Below are 26,687 nucleotides of genomic sequence, written 5' to 3' on the forward strand. Positions count from 1 at the left end.
AACCAGACTATACCAAATGACTGAATCACATAGAAAGCAAAAACTGGCCCTGGCCAGGTAGCTCAGTTGGTTAGAGCGTCATCCTGATACGCCAAGGCTGTGGGTTCAATCCCCAATCAGGGCACAGAAAAGAATCAACCAATGAATGTGTAAGTAAGCGAAACAACAAATCAATGTTTTTCTCTCCCCCCACTCCTCTCTCTCTAAAGTCAATAAAAAAAGAAAAGAGAAAAAATTGTCCAAAGCTAACTTTTAAAATCAATGGACCAGGTACACGTCATACTCATAATGCAATGGCTGTCCCCAAAAGATTAAGGAACGCTTATGTGCCCCATCAGGAACAAAACGTGACTTCTCACAGGAAAAAGCCCCATAAGGCACAGACGTGCCAAGGCGAGAGGGACAGGAGAACAGACAGGGAGAGACTTTGGGAGGCCTTCTGATAAAAGCCAGACAAAAGGGTGGGGAAAGGAGGGAGGGAGAGATGAAACCACTTGGTACATTCTCAGAGAGCTTATGGGTCACACAGAGAATGCTCCACCCACCAACCCTCCGCAGTCCACATTTTAATGTGCACACCCTCCTGAACACAAGGGTGGCCCACCTTCCACTGAGACCAGTACGCTTCGGTCCCCCAGAGAAAAAGCCGGCCGAAGCAGCACCTCCACTGAAGAACTTCCAAAAGGCCTTCTCTGCGGAAACAACCTACATTCTGTGCAGTGACTGATCAAATGGCCACCTGGAAGGTTCTGGGTAACCGGCAACAGCAGCAAGTCCCAAGTGGAACACTGCCTTTGCATTTCAAGAGCACTCTGGGAGTTTTCTGGTAGGAAAGCCTCATTTTCCAAGGACACTGCTGACCAAGGGACAAGCAAAGCTGTCGGATAAGAGGACAGCCCCACTGCGGACACTCACAGGAAGCAAGTGCTTCCTAAGAGTTCAATGACACTCCATTATGGACCTGAGCGTATGAAGCACTGGGCCAGCTGCCACGGGAGCCAAGGACAGTGGCTCTGAGAAGCTCAGTGACAGGGGGTGGCTGGGCCAACCAGAAACAGTGCCCTCTGCCACCAGCCCCAGAGGCTCCTCCCGAAGGGGGGTGCCGGGGGGGAAGCAGCACAGCCACTCCGTTCTGGCACCCCTATCACACCACAACGACAACCTGTATGAGGGTCTGCCTCCGTCACCAGGCTGCCAGTGACCACACGTGGCCATAGCCCACGGCTCACTAGCGCTAGAGCACCAAACCCTGGCCCCATGGCTGGAATACAGCAGGTGCTCCGTAAATGTCGGCGAGAGGACTGACACCAAGGACTGAACAGGGCAACAGTAACCAGAAAGGAAAGGAGAGAAATGACAAAACCCCGGATCTGGAGTGACTGCAGATGGATACTGGACAGCGGAAGGAATGAAATCCGATGTGAAAACTGAGTCTGGACAACTGAGAGAAAGCTGACGGCAGCCCACACGGAGGAGAAGTGCAGAGAGGGGCAGCGTGGGCCTCACCGTCCGTGGGCACGGCGGAGGCTGCCGCTAAGCTGGAGAGCGGGCTCCTTAGCCGGTCTTCACGGTGTTTGTGTAGCCCCTTCAGAGCCTGGCGCGGTGCACAGCACAGAGCAGGAGCTGAGCAGCTATTTGCTTTCTATCGGTGAGTCTCAGGAGAGATCTTGCCATTTGAGTTCTGCAGAGATGTTCTGACCGGAGGTGGGGATGGAACCCGACGTGGGGCCCCACAGGATTTAGGGATTGCAGGACAAGGAAATAGCACGTTAAGGGAAAGGGAAAGACAGGACACATGGCCTAAGCTACAGGGTCACATTGGCTAAAGGCAGGCCTAAGCCCGAACATCAGGTTAGAACAGGATGGCAAATGATTGGTGACATGGGCCAGCTCTGACCAATAGGGAACAGCAGCAAAGAAGCGCTATGTTCAGAGTGAGGAGGGCGGTGGGGGCCAGGTTCCAGGAGGTCATGTGAGGAAGGCCTGGATTTTAGGTGACCTCCTGCTCACTGAGGGTAAACAGAATATTCTCCCATGCCCAGGCTGACCGAGAAAATCAGAAACCCTTGAAGAAAGCCACACTGACCTGTATAAAGGCGGTAACACTTTCCCGAGCGGCTGCGGCCCCCACGTCCTGCTCGCTGGTTGGCTGAGGCCTGGGACACGGGGACCACCACCAAGCACTCAATAGCTGTCCTGGGGTTGTAGGCTCGGAGTTTCACGAAGCCACAGTCGATCACATACACAATCCCGCTGATTGTGATGGAGGTCTCTGCCACATTGGTGGCCACTATCACCTAAGTTCCCCACAGAAAGAAAAGATAAAAGCTATTTGGTTCTTTTCACTTTTAATAAACTGTGCAAACTCCTCAAAACTCAGAGATATTTCCAACAGTACAAAATCTTTCAGAGGCAGAGGCAGTTCACTATACTGAGAAGGGCACGAGTTTCAGGGTCAGGGTGCCCTGGGTTTGCATTCTCTCCGAACATGTGACTCTGGACAAGTTAACTGACCTCCTGAGCATGGTTCCTCATCACCACAATTATTTCCCCTCTCCCAGGGTTGCAGACAGGATTAAATATGAAATATACATAAAGCGGCCAGAGCCTGGTACTTGGCTCATAGTAAATACTCAACAGGTGCTAGTTTTTGCCTTTCACACAACTAAGGTGAATCGCTCTAGCTTCTTTCCGAGGTTTTGTGCTTTGACAGGCGTGGCTCAAGGTGCTGGGGGTGCATGATGGACAAATAAGAGAAGACACCCTCTCCCAGACATACTGAGTGTTACGTGATTGCAGATCATTTTGGAGTGACAAATACGATGAAGAAAATACAACAGAATAAGAGTGTGCTTCAGGGTATTTAAGGTGTGTATTCTGTAGTAATGGGGTGTGCTGTTTTAGACTGGCTGGCCAGGGACAGCCTCTCTAGGAGATGATTTTGATTTTGAGCTGAGACCCGAGTAACCAGCAGCAGCCGACCCTGCAGAGCTCCGGGCAGAAAAAAGGGCAAGAACGGAGCCGCAGCCAGTGCGGCCGAAGTCAGAGCAAGCTCCTGGTGAGGCAGGGGGAAGCGGGGACAGACTGAACCCAGGGTCTGGGCCCCGTGAGAGGTCTGCGTTTTACTCCACGTGCACTGCAGCTGCCCTGGAGGACCTGACGCAGTCGGGGACGTGTCGATACAGCACTCAGAACTTTTAAGGCATTTTTTCATACATCATTTCCTAAAGATCTTCCCACTATTTTTAAATAGTAGACATGTAAGATTTTATGTTCTAAAATCATCTATCTAAAAGTCACTATTATTTGTTCTACAGCTAGAAGAACCTAGCCTTGAGGTTGAGTGACACATCCCAGGGCACAGGGTAACTCAGGCGCAGCACCCAGGCCTGTGACTGGTTGACCACAGGGGACATTTCACTGGGCAGACTGGAGCTGCTCCATCCAGAGGCCAGGGGCTGAGCACCTCTTCCCAGTGGTCCGAATCAGGAGCCTATCATCAGCCCATCCCTCACCGGTTCTCTGCCCACTGCTGATAAATAGCTACTGAGCCAACCTCAGGCTAGTTCTGGGCCTCTCTGATCCAACGGGCGGGCGGGAAAGCAGAGCAAGGCCCAGGCAGATGAGGAGCAGGAAGCAGGCCAGCTGCCTGCCGGCTCCTGCACACCAGTTCTTCCCACCACACCCGTCCCTACCCTAATTCAACACTAAATAGTTTTAAGCCACACCCTGAATTAATTGACTTAATCTTGGCTCTACAGGCAAACTGAGGCTTCAAACAAATGGTTTAAGAACCACTTGTAGCAACAGATCTATTGTTCCCACTAATCACAATCCACTAACAAGGTCCTGTAAACCAAGGTCATATTGTGTCACTGGGAAATATTAGGCAGGCAGGGAAGAGGCAAAGAGAAGCCACCTGCTCTGATAATGATTGTCAGAGCAACACTTCTGCAGGTCCCAAAATCTTTAGAACATGTTATTTATTGTGTTTTTAGAGCTACTACACAAAAACACGGACCTAAAATTCTTAAAGAAGCCTTCCCATACAGCAACTTCCATTCCATCTCAAGTCAGATCTTTCCAGGGCACAGCAAGGGACACCAAAATGACTAGAGGTGTCTCCACACACCCTGGGCACTGGTCAGTCTCACCTTTCGGACACTGCGTGACACCCTTTCAAACACTTTCATCTGCTCAAAAGAAGGCAGCCCCGCGTACATGGGGAGCACGCGGAGGGGCCTCTTCATCCCGGTCCGACCGAGGGCCCGCGCCTGCTCGATCAGCATGGACACGACAGTCTCCACCTCTTCCTGAAACACCAAACCAGGGGCCAAAGACACCAAGATCAGTTTGAGCAGGTCACTTTTTCATAGGAAAGAAAATGCAAGTCGGGATCAGGATTTCGACTGTGGGCAGATTCACGACTCCCAGTGTGATCATTTCACTTCACCCTGGGGTGGCATTTAATCAAATGTCACCAAACAGTGGTGCCTGGGGTTGGGGGGTGTACAACTGTCAGATTAATGATAGAAAGCTACAGTGTCTGAGGTAAATGGCAGAGCGCCTAATAAACCAAACCAGTGACTATTTAACTCCACTTTCAGGTACTGGGCAGACTAAGGACCACGCACGTGTATGAACAAGTTGGGGCAGATAAAATCACGATGAGCACTTCCAAGGGAAGATCGCTGAACTGCGGAGAACGCTCAGCACCGGGAAAGGCTGCGGCTGGAGGGAAGCTGAGCAGCGCGGCGCCCCCACTGAGCGCTCCGCTCGTCCAGCTGTCTTCCCAGCGAGGTGCCCACAGCGCCCCCGGGACCAGCGGCAAAGGCGTCGCTGGCAGAGACGCAGACGCGTGCTCAGGCAACACTTCACGAAACGCACTTGATGCGATACTCAGCTTTAATAAACAAAACAGCCACTCAGTAGAGTGTGCAACAGACTTTGGAATCAGCTGATAAACTGAAGCTGTATTTGACCCTCTTGCAGACGGAGGCAGAAGCCAATGCTCTCTGACAAGGTAGTCAGTAAATGAATGACATCTAACCAACAATTTTTTTTTTTAATTAAGGAACCACAAAATACAATAAAATGTGAAACAAATGGCTAAACAAAGGAACAGGCATCTGTATTAATTTTCGTGCTGCCCTAACATGTCTGTTTATTACAGACAAAACACCCGACAGAATTACCTGGCCAGTAAGAAACGCTAGTATGTCTCCATCCCCCTCTGTCTGGTGAATTTTCATCACAGTGTCTACAGTAGATTTGATATAGTCTGGAACAGGACTGAAAGATACAGGAGAAACAGTTCTCACTAGAACATATACACTATATACACTAATTAGAGATCAATCACCCTGGTAGTAGTCTTGCCGCAGAATCTCATGAAACTCACTTTGGGCTTGCCCAGCAGTAATCAATATATGAATAAATAAAAGAAGTATTTATTTTTTTCTTTTTTTAAAAGTAACATTTAAAAATAATTCATCATTACATGTCAATTATGACTTTTTATTTGCAAGAAAATAAAAACAATAAACCTATGTAAATCAACGCATGCGAGGGTGTCTGGCCAGTGAAAACAGGGGGCTGCTCCCGGTGCTAATAAACCCCACACTCTCTCCACCCCCCACCCCCCCAGAGGCATGTCAGAGAGGGGTGGACGGAGCTGATGGGGGCACTGTCCAACCAGAACAACTCCAAAGTCAAGCCCACACTCTGGATTTATAAGCCGCTGTCTCTGTCTGCCCAGTGATTCAGTGTGGGGAATTAGAATGACCCTCTTCCTGTCCAAGGGGATTCCTCCCAAAAATGTCAGCCAGGCCTTCTTGCTAGGATATGGAGAGCCCCCCATGACTCAAATCACTAATGCCGCTCTCACCGACAGATGTCTTGTAAACCCAGTTCTGAAAACGATCAAGTCCTTCCCCCAACATGTTACCCCTTTGCTCTTTCCAGCTGAGCAACTGACCACAGAGCCACAGAAATCTCCACATCAGGGTCAGGAGTTTAAACAACACTCAGCAGCGATACTGAGCAGAGCTCCAGAACATCCTGTCACTGACAGGAGACACTGAGCACGCCCCTCCCCTGCAGCCTGGCATCTCGCCCTGGGAGGACAGGCGGCTGCCTCTCATTCCACCAGCCCCGGCCCAGCTCTCTAATCACCACCATTAAAAACGCAAGTGTCATCAAACCTTTGCAGATAAAAGATATCCACGGGAAATGTCCGCCCTTCCACTGTAAGGATCACACACGTATCCCTGGTTGGGTCTCTGGTTTCGTTTTGATTAAAGAAATCTCGAAATTTCTAAAAAAAAAAAAAAAAAAAAAAAAAAAGCAATTTCTTATTCCTCTCAAAAAAATAATAATGGCTCAGAATAAGAAAATAATACAAAATTGTGGTAGGGCACGAAGTGAGTAGGAATTCAATACGTAGAATGCAAACCATGGGTTGCAAAATAGCTATAAAAATCCTCTTATTGCAATCTTGAGGAACTCACATTTTAATCACACACTCTTTACTAAGGCTTAATAAAAATAAAGTTCAGATTTCAAAACCATATGCACTGATACATCTGGGTTAACAGGTAGCTGTAGTATTACTTAACCAAAAGTATTTGGTTAAATAAGTATTTTATTTAAGCAAAAACTAGGTCAAAGGTGTGCTCCAAGATGAAGGCACAGCAAAGCGGGTGAAGTGCAGGTCTCATCTGGGAAGAGAGATCCGATCACACAAGGTTATCAATGTCTACAGGAAACGTGTGCTCCTGTGAACAGCCGTGGGTTCCTGGCGCCCCAGGCCCAGGCCCACAGTACTGGAACCTTCCCAGGGGTCTCAGGCTAGGCCATGGCAGCAAGTGTCTTCTCCGTGTTACAGGAGTTAGCACACTCTGCCTGGGGCAGGTCATCAACCGTCACTCCTCAGGCACTCCCACAGCACCCTGGTGAGAGAAGTGGCTCTTGGCAGTTCCTCACAAGTAAGTGGCCACGTCCTCTTCAATGACACTTGACCCCCAGGCGGCAGTCTACAGGGAGGTCTGGCATGAGCACGCTGGCCCACAGGGCTCAGGGAGACACTACCGAAGATCCCGTCAGGGGCTGTGACCCGAGACACACAGAGACGCTGAGCCAAGAGCTGAGTGACCAAACTGGCTGGAGAGTGAGTGCTGGATGGGCAGCCGCTGTGTCAGTGACCTCGGGGGCGCGGACGTCCCACTGGGTGGAACGTAGTCAGTGCCTGGTTCTCAGTGACCTTCCTGTTCTGCAGCTACATTCCAGGTCCCCTGCAGCCAGGCCAGGATCAGTTTTAATCCTCCTGGGAGCCCAACCATGTGACCACAAGTCCTGTCTCCTTCGTTTCCCCCAGGTTCCTTTACTAAGCATGCCCAGGCCTGCTCCTAGAACCTGGGAGCCCAGCGGTGCATCAAATACAGAATGAGCCTGACCAGGTGGTGGCGCAGTGGATAGAGCGTCGGACTGGGATGCGGAGGACCCAGGTTCGAGACCCTGAGGTCGCCACTTTGAGCACAGGCTCATCTGGTTTGAGCAAAAGCTCACTAGCATGGACCCAAGGTCGCTGGCTCAAGCAAGGCGTCACTCGGTCTGCTGAAGGCCCACGGTCAAGGCACATATGAGAAAGCAATCAATGAACAACTAAGGTGTCGCAATGAAAAACTGATGATTGATGCTTCTCATCTCTCTCTGTCTCTATCTGTCTGTCCCTATCTATCCCTCTCTCTGATTGTCTCTGTAAAAAACAAAACAAAACAAAAAAAAACACCAGAATGAACAGGCATAAAGAGCACTTCTAAAAGAGTCAACCGGATTTAACTACACAATCTGGGATACTACACGTTAACTTCCAAGTTGTGTTTGAGAAGCCACGTGCCAACAAAAGAAACACACTGTGCTATGATGACCCATACAGCACCATTCTTTACTTCCCTTTCAAGAAAATTCCTTTTGAGTGACTTCAGCATGCCTGTGTCCTTTGATGTAGAGCACAGGTATGCTATCTAGAAGGGATGCACAAACAAGTGAGAAGAGATACCCTCGAGGCCCCAGAAGAGTGAATAATCCAGGGGGACAGGCGTGCAAAGAACCAATCATAACATAAACCGAAGCGAAGTGACTGAATGACCAGAAAAGAGATGCAGGTTACAACTGGAGAGCGCAGGTCAGCGCCTGGCTCTCGGGGAGGCAGCACGAACGTGGCCGTCACCTTGGCTCAGTCTTACCAGATGACTAGGGAGAAGAGACACCCCTTCCCAAGATGAGAGCAGAGTGTAAACAACCCTGTAAAGGGACAGGGGACAGAGGACAAGGTCGAGGGCAGGCCAGCCTCGGCTCTGAGTTAGCTCTCTTGTCTGCCGTCTACCCTGCAAGACTGTTGTGCAGTTCAAATAGTGACCTAGAATGCGTACACAGTAAGTGACTGTGTTACCACTCTAAAGGGGCCCAAATGCCATGCTGCTCGGGCACTTTAGTGGATGGGCACGTTATCAGTTCTATGCGCTGGATACCTGACTCCGGTGGCCATTCTGGAGGAAAGGCCAGCAGCCTAATTGAGGAAAGGTGCTGTGACAGCTCAGGGACAGACGAGTGTGAACTCCGGCAGGGCGGTGTGAAAGCAAAGCACTGGGGAGGTTATAACAGAGGGGCCTGGCGACCAGGGAGTGAGCACGCGCTCGGGCACGCTGGCAGGATGGAACGACGTCTTACTCCTTCAGGTCTCCCAGCCACGGAAGTCCTGAGCCTGAATGCCCAGGACAATGAGGAAGGGACGAGCAGAGAAGCAGCCTCAGGTTGGGAAAGGAGTTCCGGGTCTATGAGCTTCGGTCTGTGACCAGCCAGCAGCTGGCAGCTCAGGCTGGAGCCGGGAGCACCGTCTCGACAGCCTCAAGCACTAAGGAGGTGGGCAGCCGGAAGTTAGGTGGGCAGCGGGAAGGGGGAACAGCCAGCACAGCGGCTGGGGAAGCCATCAGGGAGGAAGCAGAGAAGGGAGACCGTGGGCTCCAGATGCCGGCACGGGAGGAAGATTTCGGGAAGGGCTTCACAGACTTTTGAAAACAAACAAGTAAGCAGAATGGGGAGGAAGTTGATGCCTTAACAATGTCGTTGGAGTGGACGGCTACCCCTTAGCTGCTCACGAAATAGTGTTGAAGAATAAAGACAGGGAGTTACTCTTCCAAGAATTACAATTCAGCATTAACTGAGAGGGCACAAAATCTTAATCCTTAAGATCTTTGTCTTCTATCTGTATTTGGAATTATAAAACACACACAAATTATTACAGGCAGACACAGCATCAATAGCAGGGGTCCCCAAACTATGGCCCGCGGGCCACATGCGGCCCCCTGAGGCCATTTATCCGGCCCCCGCCGCACTTCCGGAAGGAGCACCTCTTTCATTGGTGGTCAGTGAGAGGAGCATAGTTCCCATTGAAATACTGGTCAGTTTGTTGATTTAAATTTACTTGTTCTTTATTTTAAATGTTATATTTGTTCCCGTTTTGTTTTTTTACTTTAAAATAAGATATGTGCAGTGTGCATAGGAATTTGTTCATAGCTTTTTTTATAGTCCGGCCCTCCAATGGTCTGAGGGACAGTGAACTGGCCCCCTGTGTAAAAAGTTTGGGGACCCCTGATCAATAGTGTAGACAATTTGCGGCAGAATGAAGGTGCAGGGAGAACGAGATGTTCAATGCACCTGGAAAAGGAGAGAGAGTCCGAGTCAGGTTTACAAGAGGTGAGGTCACCCTGACAGTCGCACGGTAGGAAACAGAATGCAGTCAAGGAAGAGGACAGCCGGGGCAGTGAATATAAGCAAGGGGGACATCCACTCGGCTTCTTCCCAGCTCCCCCGGCTTCCTTCCCCGGCAGCTGCTCGAGCCCGATGCGCAGGAGGGGGCTTCCAGCACCAGGTCTACACAACACACCCACAGCCCAACTGGCCTTGGCCCAGGCAGACTGGTCCCAGGTGGGCCTCTGACCTCAGCCAACCCCAAGTTCCTTTCCTAGGAATCTGGAAAGAGAAACTAGTTTCTTCCCAAGTAGCTGGAGCTGTAACAAAACACTGTGGGAGTTGTTACCACTCCTATTTTCTGCCTCGTGAATAGAAGCAAATGAAGAAATACAACAGCATGTGATACAATGGTCAATAAATACTTTGTAATAATATCTAATCATGTTTTCCATAATCACTTGCTTAATTAGGCTTGTATTAACAAAGCAGCTAAACCAATCAAGGCAACCATGTGGCCAGCCCCATCACACTCTGCTTGCCTCTGCCTCCACCAAGGTCCCTGCTGTCTTCACCTGCGTGCCGGGTACCTGGGGCCTTGGGCAAAACAGAGCAGGTGGCATCACCCATCCCTCCAGGCAGTGGGGCAGATCGGTCACCCACAGGTTCAGCAGCAGCTGGGGGACCAGGGTAAGTTCCAGTATCCCTGGACCCGTCGGTCAAACGCTGCCTTAGCCACACCTCGCCCTGCCCCCTCGCCCACTCTCACCCTTCCTGTACTCCTCAGCCCACTCCATTCCTTCTCCTCGCTTACTTTCACATGGGAATTCACAAACCGTGCCCCACACACCTCAATCTCACACCCTTACTCCCACAGAACTGCCCTTCCCCCCTCTCCAGGCCCCCCCTTGCCCCGCCCTGGGTGAGGAAGGGATGGGGCTGAGTGGCTAGCCCGTCCAAGGCCCAGCTGAACACGAGGTGCCTGCTGACCTGCATCAGAGTATTTCCACAGCATGACTAATCTCCCACTTAAAAAGTTACTTTCAGAAAGTCCATCTACTACAGGCAGAACTTAAAGAAGCTATTTTTAAAAAGATCTCTATGTCACATCGAAAGACTATGAAAGGTAATTAAGAGCACTAAATGTTAACAATCATTTTAGAAGAAGACTTGGATATTACAGTTTTCAAACACAGTAACAACTGTTGGGAATGAATTTTAAAAGGTGGGGATAGGGGTAACAAAGATAAGTAAAATAGAGATGCTTTGTGCAACTTAGCCACGGAGGTCACAGGAGGAGAAGTCAGGCATAGACTTCAAAATAGCATTCCAGCAGCTCCCATGGGGGAAGGGCATGGGAACTGGTTAACAAGGGCGACCAGGGAGCTCTGGCCCAGAAGTCATCGTGGGCAGACCTAATGGGGTCTGAGAAGCAGCGTGGCACACCTGCACCCCCCTCTTAGCCGGGCTGAGTTTCTTCTCTCTCCACGGTGCACAGATCCTGAAGCCACAGGGAGACCAGCACCAGCCCCTTTCCATATCGCAGCTGGGTTATAACGCCAGCCTCCTGGCTGCTATTTTCACATCCCTCTTGTCTCTTCTCCACAGCACCAACGTGATCTTTCTAGAACCCAACTATGATCAAAGCACATAACTCACACCCTCTCAGGGCTCCCAACTAGGTGCCAGATGGAGTACTCTCTCCTTTGTTTGGCTTGTACGGCCTTCCATCATCTGACCCCTGTCGACCTTTCCATTTTAATCTCCCACTGCTTCCTATCCAATCAAAACTCATTCAATCCACAACGCGGACTTTACGCCAGAGGTGTTTTAGGTGAGAGGAATAAAGAAATGAGGGAAGACAGTCGAAGTCCCAGTCTTCAGGGAGCATACTTTTCGTGATGGGAGACACATAATAAACACTTGAATATGCACGTGTTAGATGGTGATAAGGGCTCAACAGAAAAAAAAAAAGCAGAGTAAGAAGCTGGACAGCAACAGGAGCACTATTTTAGAAAGAGCAGTCAAGAAAGACCTCTCGGAGATGATAATATCTGATCAAGACTAGAATGAAATGGGGGAGGAGCCATGAGAACCTCTAAGGGAAGAATGGTCTAGAAAGAGGGTCCCTCCCAGAGGAGGAGCAGCCTGGGTTTCCCCGAGGAAGAGCCAGGAGACCAGTGAGGCTGGAGTGTAGGGAACGCTGGAGAAAGTGGGGGTCAGAGGTAGATCACCCCGTAAAGCCTACAAGTGAGACGCACACCTTACGCTTGACTCAGCTCCTCTCGCTTCCCTCACGGCCCCTCGCACCTGACTCGGCCCCCTGTACCTGACTCGGCCCCTCGCACCTGACTCGGCCCCCTGTACCTGACTCGGCCCCTTGTACCTGACTCGGCCCCTCGTACCTGACTCGGCCCCTTGTACCTGACTCGGCCCCTCGTACCTGACTCGGCCCCTCGTACCTGACTCGGCCCCTTGCACCTGACTCGGCCCCTTAAACCTGACTCGGCCCCTTGCACCTGACTCGGCCCCCTGCACCTGACTCGGCCCCTTAAACCTGACTCGGCCCCTCGTACCTGACTCGGCCCCTTGTACCTGACTCGGCCCCTCGCACCTGACTCGGCCCCTCGTACCTGACTCGGCCCCTCGTACCTGACTCGGCCCCTTGAACCTGACTCAGCCCCCTGTACCTGACTCGGCCCCCTGTACCTGACTCGGCCCCCTGCACCTGACTCAGCCTCCTGTACCTGACTCGGCCCCTTGCACCTGACTCGGCCCCCTGCACCTGACTCAGCCCCCTGTACCTGACTCGGCCCCCTGCACCTGACTCGGCCCCCTGCACCTGACTCGGACCCCTGTACCTGACTCGGCCCCTTGCACCTGACTAGGCCCCTTAAACCTGACTCGGCCCCTCGCACCTGACTCGGCCCCTCGAACCTGACTCGGCCCCTCGCACCTGACTCGGCCCCTTGCACCTGACTCGGCCCCTCGCTCTGGTCTCGGCCCCTCGCACCGTACTCGGCCCCCTGCACCGTACTCGGCCCCTCGCACCTGACTCGGCCCCTCGCACCTGACTAGGTCCCTCGCACCTGACTCGGCCCCTCGCACCTGACTCGGCCCCTTGCACCTGACTCGGCCCCTTGCACCTGACTAGGCCCCTTGCACCTGACTCGGCCCCTCGCTCTGGTCTCGGTCCCTCGCACCGTACTCGGCCCCCTGCACCTGACTAGGTCCCTTGCACCTGACTCGGCCCCCTGCACCTGACTCGGCCCCCTGTACCTGACTCGGCCCCCTGCACCTGACTCGGCCCCCTGCACCTGACTCGGACCCCTGCACCTGACTCGGCCCCTTGCACCTGACTAGGCCCCTCGCACCTGACTCGGCCCCTCGCACCTGACTCGGCCCCTCGCACCTGACTCAGCCCCTTGCACCTGACTCGGCCCCTCGCTCTGGTCTCGGTCCCTCGCACCGTACTCGGCCCCCTGCACCTGACTAGGTCCCTTGCACCTGACTCGGCCCCCTGCACCTGACTCGGCCCCCTGCACCTGACTCGGACCCCTGTACCTGACTCGGCCCCTTGCACCTGACTCGGCCCCTTAAACCTGACTCGGCCCCTCGCACCTGACTCGGCCCCTCGAACCTGACTCGGCCCCTCGCACCTGACTCGGCCCCTTGCACCTGACTAGGCCCCTTGCACCTGACTCGGCCCCTCGCTCTGGTCTCGGCCCCTCGCACCGTACTCGGCCCCCTGCACCTGACTAGGCCCCTTGCACCTGACTCGGCCCCCTGCACCTGACTCGGCCCCCTTGCACCGGACTAGGTCCCTTGCACCTGACTCGGCCCCTCGCTCCGGTCTCAGCCCCTCGCACCGGACTCAGCCCCTTGCACGTGGCTTCACCCACACTCTGTGTGTGCTTAGGATGCCCCTCCCCACCCCTGCCCCTCTGACAAACTCCTGTGCATCTTTCAGACCCAACTGAGAAGTCCCCTGGGAAACCCTCTAGCCAGCTGGAGTTAAGAATTCCCTCCTGGACCCTGGCCAGATGGCTTGGTTGGTTGGAGCATCGTCCCAGAGCACAGAGGTTGCTGGTTCAATCCCCGGTCAGGGCATATACAGGAGCAGATCGATGTTCCTGTCTCTCTGTCTCTCTCTCTCTCTCTCCCTCTCCCATTCTCTCTTACTGAAATCAATAAATAAAATTTAAAAAAAGAACTTCCTCCTTGGCTATCTCAGCACCTTGAACATACTGACCTGTAAACACCTATTTATTTTATATATAAATATAATAAGTGGTCAAAATTATTAGTTGAGTTGAACTGCTGCTTGAACTAAAATATTATTTGCCAAGTCAGAGTAATAATATCAACTTAGCCACAAAAAGATGTAACGTGGAAATTATATATATGTACAGGAAAAACATCAACTGTACAAAAATTCTAAATATAAAGGCTATAGTCATAAATGCAAGAAATATGGCCTCATACTAAAAAAAAGAATAACAAAACACTGCAATAAAACATGGCCTGTGAGAGGAAACACTGCCTGCAGAGAAACAAGACAGGGCAGTCTGATGAACACAATTAATTACGGGTTCGTTCCCACCCACAGGCTGAAAAGGAGGATCCTGTGTCCCTCTGGAATCTAGGTCACCAGGCAGCCCCAGAAGGCAGGCAAGCCAGTGTGTAAACATCAGCTTCTGCTAGAGGTACCCTCCCACAGATACGGCCAAGGATCCCAGGCTCACGGGGGGTGGGGGGCGGAGGGGAAACAGCCTCACCTCGGCATCCAGGGTGGCCGAAGCCACAATCAATCGAAGGTCCCCGCGCTTTTTCTGAATCTGAAAGAGAAGGCGTCATGAAACAGTGATAACTGTTGGATAGCTGGGATTAACTTCGTAACAATTCCGTGTGTATTTTGGGGTGTGAGGCGGAGCTTACAGATAAAACAAAACTGACAAGTTGATAATTATTAAAAATCATGGGTAAAAACAGGGTTTATCATTATACTCTTTTAAATTGTACAAATGTATAAAAGTTCCCAAAAAAAAAAACTAAAAAAAAAATTATAGAAAGTATAAAGGAGTTTAATATTTGAATTTGTATTTATGGAAAGCAAAACTGACAAATGGCCCTCTGGGTAGTCAGAATCTATATATGTATACAGGGTGGGGCAAAAGTAGGTTGACAGTTGTTCATATGGAAAATAATACACTGATCAATAATAATACAAGAATAAACTGTAAATCTACATCTGCCACATCCTGCATATAAAATATTAAAAAGTACTTTAAAAGCAAACAAAAAATAAGACCAAGACAGAAATATGGGTAAAAGACATTAACAGTTATCAGAAAAAAAAGATGATCAATCAATAGGCACAGAAGAAATGATCAAATAAACTTTAGCAAATATATAACGAGATTATTTTCTCATTTGCAAGGATCTTTTTTTTTTAGTTGAGAGGCGGGGAGGCAGAGACAGACTCCCACGTGCACCCTTTCCGGGATTTACCCAGCAAGCCCACTGGGGGGCAATGCTCTGCTCATCTAGGGTGTTGCTCCGTTGCTTGGCAACAGAGCTATTTTAGTGTCTGAGGTGAAGTCATGGAGCCATCCTCAGCGCACAAAACCAACTTGCTCCAATCGAGCCATGGCTGTAGAAGCAGAAGGAAGTGAGGGGAAACAGATTGTTGTTTCTCCTGTGTGCCCTGAACAGGGTTCCCAGGACATCCACATGCCGGGCCAATGCTCTACCACTGAGCCAACCAGCCAGGGCCAGGATCTATTTTTTAAGATTAATATTTACTGTTGGCCAAGATTTAGTGAAATAAGTCCTCTTATCATATTAGGAAGAATATAATACAGGGTAAGCCCTCATAAATATCAGAAAGTTTAAATCTTCGGCCAAGGAATCAAACAATGAGATAATAGCAGCAGATGACAAACACTAAGCTCTGTACTGTCCCAGGGCCCCCGAGGGCAGCAGCGAGTGTGCGCACCGCACAGAGAGGCCTGGTCAGGAGGCTGGGGCATCTGAACTCCAGGCCCCCTCCCCTGCGGGAACAGCCTCCGGGGGGGGGGGGCATCTTTCTCTAGTTTGCACAAAGGCACCTCATACTCTCTGTGTGACCCTGTGCCAGATGCCATCCTAGGAATTTATTTTTAAAGATTTTATTTACTGATTTTTTTTTTTTTTTTTTGAGAGAGAGAAAGAGAAAGGGAGGGGGAGGAGCAGGAAGAATCAACTGGTAGTAGTTGCTGCTTGTATGTGCCTTGACTGGGCAAGCCCGAGGTTTCAAACCATGGACCTCAGCATTCCAGGTCGGAGCTATCCACTGCGCCACCACGGGTCAGGCCCATCCTGAGAAGTTTACATGATCTTATTTAAGCCTCACAACTAATTATGATCCAGAGCGGCTCTGCGAGAGAACTCTGTGCGATAGGGAGGTCCCGTCCTGGGCGGCAGCCAGCGGCACGGGCAGCTCCGGAGCCCTTGAGGGCAGGCCCGGGTGACGGAGGTCCTGGAGTTGTTATTTCATTCTACTTCAACCCGGGTCAATCCAAGGCGGTCAGAGGCTCCCATACAGGAAAGGGTGCCGGCACACGCAGAGACGACTCTGCTGTCCCAGCCTAGACAGTCAACTCAGCAGCCAGAACTTGAACCTGGGCTGACCCAGAGTCCATGGTCTTAATCACTCTGCTCCACCACCTCTTTCTAGACTCCTGGAACTGACCCCCCAAAAAACAATCAGAAAATACAAAAAATTTTTAAAAAGGTTGAAACAAGATTAGTCACAAGTTATAATTACTGAAGCCAGAAAATGGGCACATGGGGGGTCATCAGACCTTCTCTTTATTCTGGGGTATGTTTGAAACTTTCTGTTTTTAAATTTTTAAAAAAAGAAACATGAATGCAACCATTTAAATACAAGGGTGACCACTGGGACATTATTTAAAATACTTTAAATCTGGAAGCATATAAACGCCTAATAGTAAGGGAAAAATCAAATACTTTATGCTAGAGACATGATCAATAGCCATTAAAAATAACATCTTCAAAGGACACTTAATGACACAGAAAAATGACCCTGATGTAATGTTAAGAAAAATATGCAAGACACAGATTAGCATGTACATTCCAATACCTATTATGTCAAAACAGAGACATATACACACTCAGAGGAACACTGGGGAAAAGAAGGAAAAGAAAACATACTGTCTACCTGAATCATTACCAGCTAGAAGCAGCAGTCAGTGGGACTTGGACGTGAGCTGCAAAGTATAGAATGGTGATAACAATTCCAGTGCCATGCGGACTTTTCCTGTGGGGAACTTTCCTGGACTCCTGCTCCCTGTGACAGCTCCTAACAGACTGAATTGTGGTTGGGTTGCATTTTTCAGGGATTTGGCATGGTGATGGGGCCAACTTGGACTTGGTGAACATGTTAAGGACACTACTCTTTTAGGGATTCTTGCTGTATTGGCCAAGAGTTTGCTTAAAGGCTTTTAATCACTGTAAAAAAAAATAGAGGACTGGATGAAGAAGATGGGGCACATATACACCATGGTATACTATTCAGCTAGGAGAAATGATGACATTGGATCACTTGCAGTGGAATGGTGGAGTCTTGGTAGCATTGTGTGGGGTGAAATGGGCGAATCAGAAAAAAAACAGGAACTGCAGGATTCCATACATTGGTGGGACATAGAAGCGAGACTAAGAGGCATGGACGGGAGTGTGGTGGTTACAGGGGGGTGGGGGGAGGGAAGGAGGGAGAGGGGGAGGGGGAGGGGTACAGAGAGAACTGGATGGAGGGTGGCGGAGGACGATCTCTCTTCGGGTGATGGGTATGCAACAGAACTAAATGACAAGATAACCTGGAAATGTTTTCTTTGAATGTATGTACCCTGATTTATTGATGTCACCCCATTAAAATAAAAATTTATTTAAAAAAAAAAAAAAAGAAAACATACCGACAGCCCACCAGCGATGGCGCTGAATGGGCAAATTAGGATTATGGGTGATGATTTAAAATGTTTTTCCTTCACGTGTCGTTAGATTCTCCAAATTGCTACAATTATTTTCCTAATCAGGCAACAAAACAAAACAAATAAACCATCTAGCCAGAAGTCTGGCAGTGAAGTCACACCTTTTTCAGCAAGCCAATGGCGATGTCTGTGTACAGGGTCCTCTCGTGGGCTTCATCCAGCATGATGGCACTGAGAATCAGAAAGGAAGGTCGCTGTGAGCATCCAGGCCGTCAAAGGGACATCTGGGTGTCTAGCCCCATGCAATCACCTTGTATCAAAATAAAGCCAAGAAACTCCTCTCTGAAAGGAGGTAACTCTTAAGCTAATAAATATGGTGACACCAACATATCCTGGTGAAGAAAATGGCGTATTTATTGCTCTCTTTAAAGAGTTTTATCACCCACATTGGATTCCAATAGGGTCTAATGCCTGATCTTAAATTACAATACAACATACAACCCCACAGAGCACGTACGAACTGGAACAAGATCCAACCACTTACAGACACACACACAAAGAGGCACATGACCACAGCTAAGATGCATGTGCACCAGACAGTCACATGTGACATCCTTTCCCAGAACACCAGAGCCTGAGTGGGACAGTTTTAATGCCTTGAGTGACGGACAAAGACCCGCAGCAGGGAGAAAGTGTAATTATTTGGACTTTGAGTAGTACTACATTCAACAAAACGCTGCCCAGTTCTGAGCTGCAACTCTGTGGTCACTATCACCCCTGCGATGTAACAGAAGTGGGATAAAAAGGATGAGTCAACAGACTGCTCTGATAACACCAGGGGTATTAAATTGCCCTCTTTTGACTGTCTGCAAATTCCGAGAAAAACATTCGGAGGCTAAAGAGCCAAAGGAAGGACAAAAGCTTTAGGGCAGCTGAACACGGACATGAACTCCAGCCACTAACATAACTGCTCTTCAATCTGCTTGTGTCCTTCTGAAACTTTAGGAGAGTTATCATAGGAAAAAGACATTTACCTGTATTTTGTTAACAAAGGATCAACCATCATTTCCCTGACCAACATTCCATCAGTCAGAAACTAAAAAACAAAAACACAAAGATTTTAGAAATAATTCATTAATACCGTATATTACTGATTTTTTTTCTAAAATGTTGAAGTACAACTAGACAACCCCTTCACAAGATAATTCCCACGAAGGACAATGAAGAAATGCCCCTGCATTTGAGCTATCAAGCAATGGCCTGCTCACAAACAAGACTTCTAACACAGGCTCCTCAGTGTCAAACATGAGTTCTCCAGCTGGGTCTGCAATTCTTCTAGCCGGATTTCACCAGCAGTGACTATCGGAACATCTGCTAGGCCAGTACTGGTTCCCGGGGCCAGCACCACTGGTACTGCTGACCGGGCCGTGAGGACAAACCTGTCTCTGCCCGAGGAAATGCCACAAGAATGAGACAGCTCTTCTTAGACTGTCCCAGTCTACGACTTGCAGCTTTTGAGGCGATTGACCTCCATTTCAACTGGTGCTCTTTGAGGGCGCTGGAAGGGGCTGTGGTTAACCACACGGGCTATGGTATCGGACTGCTGGGAGTTTAGATCTTGGCTCTACCTCTTACTAGCTATGAACCTTGGGCAAGTTACCCTGAGTCTGATTCATCTGTAAAATGGAAATAATAAAAGGATCTATCTCAAAGGGTTATTGTGAGAATTAAGTGAGACAGTACACATAAAGTGTTTAGCACAAGACCCAGTACATAGTGTTCAAGAATGCCAGCTACTATCATTTAGGATTAGTGAATGTTTACAAAATGCCTTAGAAATATACAGCAAGAATTAGATATTGATACTCTCACTCAAAGCCAGTTCAGTACATAGACAAGGCTAAGCATCTCCCTCACAAGCTAGAGTTTAGTGTTTTTACTTTGTTTCTAAGAGCAGGATGCACTCCCATAATATTTTCCTCCGGAACTGGTACCAGCTGCCAGACACACTGGAGTGAAGCTGAGAACCTGCCACCAACAGCTGGTTACCAGTTAAGAAACAAGTGGCTTGAAATCATGACCCAATGGAATGCAAAATCCTTTCATGAAAGATTTAAACTCAATCATGTGGTTATACAATCCACAGAAATTTATCTAAAAATGAGCTAGTTTAAATACATGTAATGGTACAGAAGAACATTTCCTTTACCTAGTAAAATGAAAGTAAAGGTAACTAAATAACAGAAATTTGCAAAACAAGGTCTGTATTTTGTATAAATCACTACATTGTTCATTTAGCTCATCTGATTACTCCCAATTTTCCTCTGCTGCAAATTGAGAGGTTAACTGAGATCCTAATAACCCATTTCATTTCATCAGAACACTTGCACTCATGGTTTCAGAGTAATATTCGATTAGACTCTTGACTCCTTCATAGTGGTACCCAGAAGATACTCTGTTGAATTGATTGTATGCTAATTACTATTGATACTAATTATTTGAATATTAGCACGAAGGTCAAAGAACACACGTGTAAAATCATGATCATGTAAAAATTAGAAAGTTCTAACTAGTAAAGCTAAATTCTATACTTTATCGATTTATACTGACTTGCCTGTTTTTAGGCCTTTTATATAAAGGCAAGCTTCTATATTCAGACAGCTATGTGGCTCAGCGGGAAAACAATAAACACACATAGCAAAGCAGCGCTTTCCGGTTCTGTCACTGACAGGCACAGAACAAGGGGCAAGTCGTCCGACCTCCCAGGTCCGCAGTCTCTTCCTCTGCAGAACCAAGAGCTGAATGAACTTACTTCCAAGGTCCTTTCAGGGCTAAGATCCCAGCTCTGTAGCTCCCGGTAGACTAAATTCCCCGAAGGTCATGGGATCGGTGTCCCATCAGGGGTAATGCTGCATGTTTTGAATTTCCCCCAAATCATCATCTTGCTTATTTACAACAGAGAAAGCAGCTTGAGCGCCTGACCTTAATTCTCGTGGCCAGCAGGTCAGTGCAGTCGTCGAAGCGGATGCAGTAGCCCACCTCGTGGCCCAGAACCGCGCCCCTCTCATCTGCTACTCTCCCTGCAACCTTTGGGAAGAAAGAGCATGCTGAAAATAGAGACACAGAAATTACTGCACAGACCACATACTGTGGAAAAGCCCAAGGTCGCTTATTTTTACATAGTTGTGAACACAGTGGAAAATTGTAAGGGACAGGTTATTAGAGAACAAGTGTGATAACCTTTGTGATTTATTAACTTTATAACATGTCATCTCATTCTATGAGGCAGCTTATGAGACCTCATGCAATACAAACAGAATGGTATAAAGATGTTACAGGTTGGGATCAAAGAAATGACAGACGGAATTCAAAAGATCAAGGCCAATGAGAAAATTTTAAAAACACAGATATGCCCAAGTTATTTAAGTTGAGCTATAAATTCAGCTCCAAATTTCATGGTGGCCAAAGCAGAAAGGGAAGCAGAAGAAATGACAAGATTCTCTCTATTCCCAACGCCTTCTCTCGTACACCAAGCACAAAAGCTCACGTCTTTGTGCCTTGAAAGATAGCACCTTGCACTGGACCATGAAAGCAGGAGAGCAGGAATGATCAGACTCAACACTGGGCCAAATTCATCTTCTCTGTCGGCGAAAGAAAATGTTTCCAAGGCAAGAGAACATAAAAAAATGTGCAACAGTGTCCCAGCTACTAGAGCCATTCAAAGAGGAAATCAAGACAAGAATGCAGATTAAATAAAAAGGGGCAAATGAGATGATGAGAAGATTAATCAAAGATCCAAGTGAACATAAATGAAAACCAGAAAACAAAATGCATAATATATTATTTTTTAAATGCATAATATATTATGAAGATCATAAATTACTGGTAGATTTTTCACCCACCAATATATGACAAATAAAAGGTGAGTGTGAGGCCCTGGCCGGTTCGCTCAGTGGTAGAGCATCAGACTGGCGTGCAGGAGTCCCAGGTTCGATTCCCAGCCAGGGCACACAGGAGAAGCGCTCATCTGCTTCTCCACCCCTCCCCCTCTCCTTCCTCTCTGTCTCTCTCTTCCCCTCCCGCAGCCGAGGCTCCATTGGAGCAAGGTTGGCTGGGGCGCTGAGGATGGCTCTGTGGCCTCTGCCTCAGGCACTAGAATGGCCCTGGTTGCAACAGAGCAATGCCCCAGATGGGCAGAGCATCGCCCCCCTGGTGGGCATGCTGGGTGGATCCCGGTCGGGCGCATGCGGGGAGTCTGTCTGACTGCCTCCCCGTTTCCAGCTTCAGAAAAATACAAAAAAAAAAAAAAAAAGGTGAGTGTGAGAAACAGGAAAAAAAAAAAAGTCCAACAACAACATCTCCTACTTCCCCAAGGACAGTGAAAGATTATTAACTTAATAATAGAAAATATTTGAAATGATAAATAAGTATAAAAGTAGAAGAGTAATAATGCTTATAATTAAGTTGAAAGAAAATATTTATAAAGAGAAGCAATACTATAGAGGTTTCCTGGGGACCCAGCACGCCCGCCCAACATCAGGCAACGTGCCCCCGTGGCCCCCAAGTCCGGGGCGTGGGTGTCACAGGTGCAGCAGGTGTCCTGAAGCAGAGCTTACAGCGACAGCCACTGGGCCCCAGCAGCCACAGGCTCGGAAGCCCAGTCTCCCTGCACCAGCTCCCCGAGCCAAGCACACCAGGAAGTATCGGGCCACCCGTGTTTAAGAAACTGAAGAGCAGATGAGGCTCAGAAGTGGCTCTGCCCAACAACTTGAAATTACAGATCTAGTCGGCCCAAACAGAATCAATCATCCAGCAGCCGGTCTACAGCCCACAGTCTTTCAAAACATTTTATGAAACCAGAAATTCATCCTATATACTGCTCTACCTCGGCAGGTTCTATTTCCTGATAACTAGTATGTCACCAGGACATACTAGTTATTGTTATTGTTTCCATTTCGACCCTACATCATTATGCAATAAATCTCAGAAAATGGTACAAGTGGTACTGGGAGTTGATGGGGAAAAGAGGCTTATAAGGAGAAGCATAAATGAACCAACTCTCTCCATAAAAATATAATCATTTTGTAGGTCTAGAGGGAGAAGCCAAACCTATTTAGTCCTATTATTTAACTAGTTTATATATATTTGCTGGAAAAAGTATGTATTTTCTTTTCAAACTTCTTTAAAAATTTTTATTTATGACCATACCACTTGACATTTGAAAAGTCATATTAAAAAAAGGCTTTTTAATAGAGTTTACTCAGGGTTCTATTCCCAATAACCTCATCAATAGGACTAAATAAATACTAGCTTTTTGATAGACACAAACAAACACGGACAGGGAATTAAAAAGAAAAACCAGGCCCTGGCCGATTGGCTCAGTGGTAGAGCATTGGTTTGGTGTGCAGGAGTCCCAGGTTCGATTCCTGGCCAGGGCACCCAGGAGAAGTGCCCATCTGCTTCTCTACCCCTCCCCCTCTCCTTCCTCTCTGTCTCTCTCTTCCCCTCTCGCAGCCGAGGCTCCATTGGAGCAAAGATGGCCCGGGCGCTGAGGATGGCTCTGTGGCCTCTGCCTCAGGTGCTAGAATGGCTCTGGTTGCAACAGAGCGTTGCCCTGGATGGGCAGAGCATCGCCCCCTGGTGGGCATGCCGGGTGGATCCCGGTTGGGCGCATGCCAGAGTCTGTCTGACTGCCTCCCCTTTTCCAGCTTCAGAAAAATACAAAAAAATAAATAAAATAAAAACCAATGCCTGAGCACCTATTACCTGCAAGTACTGTGCCCTGAGTGTTCACGAACTGCATCTCATTAAATATGCACACAGCCCAGGAGGTGGGCAAGATGCCTCCTTCTTCCAAAGAAAGAAAGTGAACTGAGACAGGCTTCGCGCTTGTCCAGAATCACAGCTCAAGGCAGGGCCCGGCCTGGAAGCCAAACTGGACCGTCGGAGCCACGTGAACTTGCTCAATAGTAACTGCCTCTCACAGATCAAGCAACAGCTTATGCAACCTGCTCTTCGGCTCGGCGGGTGTGTTCAGATTCCAGTCTGCACACCAAGTCCTTCTAGAGATGCAGCGTTTCAAACCTGACAGCTCTATTAATAAATATTACACGGCTAATTTATACTCTTTCAGTTCTTTACAGAGAAAGCGTGTGGTTTCATGGAAATTATCCACAGCTACAAATTTGGAGCTAAAATGCAAACTGATTAAGAGCTGGGATTCTAAACCACAAACAGGAAAAAATTAAGTAACTGAGTCATCTCTGGTGACCTAAAAGTTTAAGTAGTTTCCAAACTGTTACCTCTAGTTTTACACACACACACACACACACACACGACTTGGAAAATGTAATTTCTAACTTGAAGACAATTAGAAAATGAACTTTGGGAAAAAGGATTACACTATAATTAAAACTCAGTACACAGCAAAAGCAGCTCAAAGAAACTATTTCTTGTCCATGTAAAGACACCCCTCCATCTCAGAGCTGATTTAAAACAAAAGAAGGCCCTAACCAGCTGGCTCAGCGACAGAGCATTGGCCCCCTGCATGTGGAAGTCCCAGGTTTGATCCCCACTCAGAGGAAACAGAAGTGCCCATCTGCTTCTCCACCCTTCCCCCTCACCTTCCCCCGCCTCCCTCTCTCATTTCCTCCAGCAGCCATGGCTCAAATGAGCAAGTTGGCCCCAGGCACTGAGGATGGCTCTCTGGCCTCGCCTCAGGCACTAAAATAGCTGGACTGCCAAGCAACAGAGTATGGCCCCAGATGGGCAGAGCATCAGCCCAGATGGGGGCTGGCAGGTGGATCCCAGTCAGGGTACATGTGGGAATCTGTCTCTCTGCCTCTCACTTGATTAAAAAAAATAAAATAAAACAATAAAAGAAATAAAACATTATCAACCAAAACCTCCATCTAACATGAAAGAAGGGAACAACCAGGAGCCCAAACAAGAAATTAAGAAGGACAGCTGCCAAATACTGTGAGGTAGGAATCTGGAAGAGAAGCCCCAGCCGCCTCACAGCCAGAGCAGGCTGTTGGCTCCCTTAATGTAAGCATTACCATCCTTAAAGGCAGGGCTGACAATCCTCAGATTAGGAAGACAAAAACAGTATGCTCAGACCCTGAAGACATAGGAAATGTCTCAACAGGGGACCCACTTTGACAGCAAAGAATCACAAGGGATGGGGAGTTGAGGAAGGAGACAGGCAATCAGGAGCAAGCAGCAAATCCCAAATCAGCCCAGAGAATTATATCTTGAGCCACTACAGACCTTTTAAATCATTAAGGACTAGTACCAGTGGTCAGCAAACTCATTAGTCAACAGAGCCAAATATCAACAGTACAACAATTGAAATTTCTTTTGAGAGCCAAATTTTTTAAACTTAAACTATAAACATATAGGTAGGTACATTCCTTATCGAGGTAGCACCTGCACGTGGTATTTTGTGGAAGAGCCACACTCAAGGGGCCAAAGAGCCGCATGTGGCTCCAAGCCGCAGTTTGCCGACCACTGGACTATACCACCAGATCCTCATCCACCTTCCCCAGCAGAGGAGCAATTTGCTGAGAGGCTGTACATTGTCCAGATCAGAACAACCTCACAATTCCATTTGCCCTGGCCAGATAGCTTGGTTGGTTAGAGCATCATTCCAAAGCGCAGAGGAAGCCGGTTTGACCCCCAGACAGGGCACATGCAGATAATGTCGGTTTAATATCCAGTCAGGGCATATATAGATAATGTTCACATTGTTTTTGTGTGATGGTGAGATTTGAGGGTTTTGGGGGGTTTTCTTGTTCAACTTCCTCTGTACTTTATTCCTCTTAAAAAATTCATAATGTACAGATTATAAAAGTAATCAGGTCATAGTTCTTGTAAAACTAAAGAATTAAATATTTATGGAGCAATGTCATATTTATTTGGAGCTTGTAGGAAATAGAAGACACAGATGGAGTCTTTGCAATACAAACAAAGCAGAAACTCACTGTAACAGCAGCCACTCTTCGGGGCTGGGTCACCCCTACAACTTTTCCTTCAGCTGTCCAGCCAGCCTCTGCAAGGTACTACAAATAAAATCACATCTAAGTATACATCCGACACCTCCTCTTCAGAATCAGTCTCCCCTAGGGTCACTCTGTATTGTGCCACAATCACTGAGAAAAGGAACAGCAGATGGTTCTTGTCCCAGTAGACATTTTGGAAATAATTTTGCAAATGAGGGTTCTGGGGCTTAGAAATGTCAGGTAATTTGTTTAAGAGCACATCAGAGCTGACAGACAGAGCTCAATATAAATATCAACCCTATGTTTTAGTTAAATACAAATAACTGAGATTTTATATATCTACATGCATCTATGTCACGAGATTATATTAGAAGACAAAAAATTTGCTTCTATGTATTTATCTGCTTTAGTTATATACTTAACTGCTATATATTTATGTTCTGTATTTATTTGGTTATGTGCATTTTTAAAATCCAAAATGAAAAACAACATTCGATTATGTTTAAAGTGATTGTTTTATGTAACAATTATTATACTATTTACTAGTTTCACTATTGCTAATTATTATGATTCTCTGATAATCTCTCAGTAATTTAACATGGCCCTTCTCCTGTGTCCTTCTGTAATTGTCAACTATTTACAACTATAAATATTTTTATTTACAACTATAGCAATATTCATTTTACCCTTCCCCTTCAACTACACAATCATGAGGACAAAAACTATGCATTACACCCCTTTGATTCAGTCCCCATTGCTCCTTTCAGAGTATGGCTATTCAATTACTATTCTGGAATTATAATAAATCAAAGACTGTTACTTCAGTACTAATCAAAGAAATTATAAGGCATAAAAGTTTAATAAAAAATATCTGATTGTGTTGAATACTTCCTCTCTGAGAGAAGACTGTAAAAATGCAACGATAGCAAAAAGAGTTCTCGTTACAAGA

At 47.8% G+C, this 26,687-nt stretch overlaps 1 protein-coding gene across 1 annotated transcript in view; it reads right to left on the bottom strand.

Moving 5' to 3' along the window:
• DHX35 (DEAH-box helicase 35) overlaps positions 1-26,687 on the bottom strand; it is a 56,351-nt gene that overhangs the window by 21,780 nt on the left and 7,884 nt on the right. Inside the window, exons 4-12 of the mRNA XM_066236251.1 lie at positions 25,721-25,798; positions 20,721-20,825; positions 18,773-18,834; positions 17,900-17,969; positions 14,529-14,588; positions 6,204-6,316; positions 5,196-5,292; positions 4,155-4,313; positions 2,087-2,297 (exon numbers count right to left, since the gene is read on the bottom strand). Of these exons, the coding sequence (XP_066092348.1) occupies positions 2,087-2,297; positions 4,155-4,313; positions 5,196-5,292; positions 6,204-6,316; positions 14,529-14,588; positions 17,900-17,969; positions 18,773-18,834; positions 20,721-20,825; positions 25,721-25,798 (955 nt within the window). The remainder of the gene's footprint in view (positions 1-2,086; positions 2,298-4,154; positions 4,314-5,195; positions 5,293-6,203; positions 6,317-14,528; positions 14,589-17,899; positions 17,970-18,772; positions 18,835-20,720; positions 20,826-25,720; positions 25,799-26,687) is intronic.

The sequence above is a fragment of the Saccopteryx bilineata genome, chromosome 6, assembly GCF_036850765.1.
Source record: "Saccopteryx bilineata isolate mSacBil1 chromosome 6, mSacBil1_pri_phased_curated, whole genome shotgun sequence".
Classification (NCBI taxonomy): Eukaryota; Metazoa; Chordata; class Mammalia; order Chiroptera; family Emballonuridae; genus Saccopteryx; species Saccopteryx bilineata.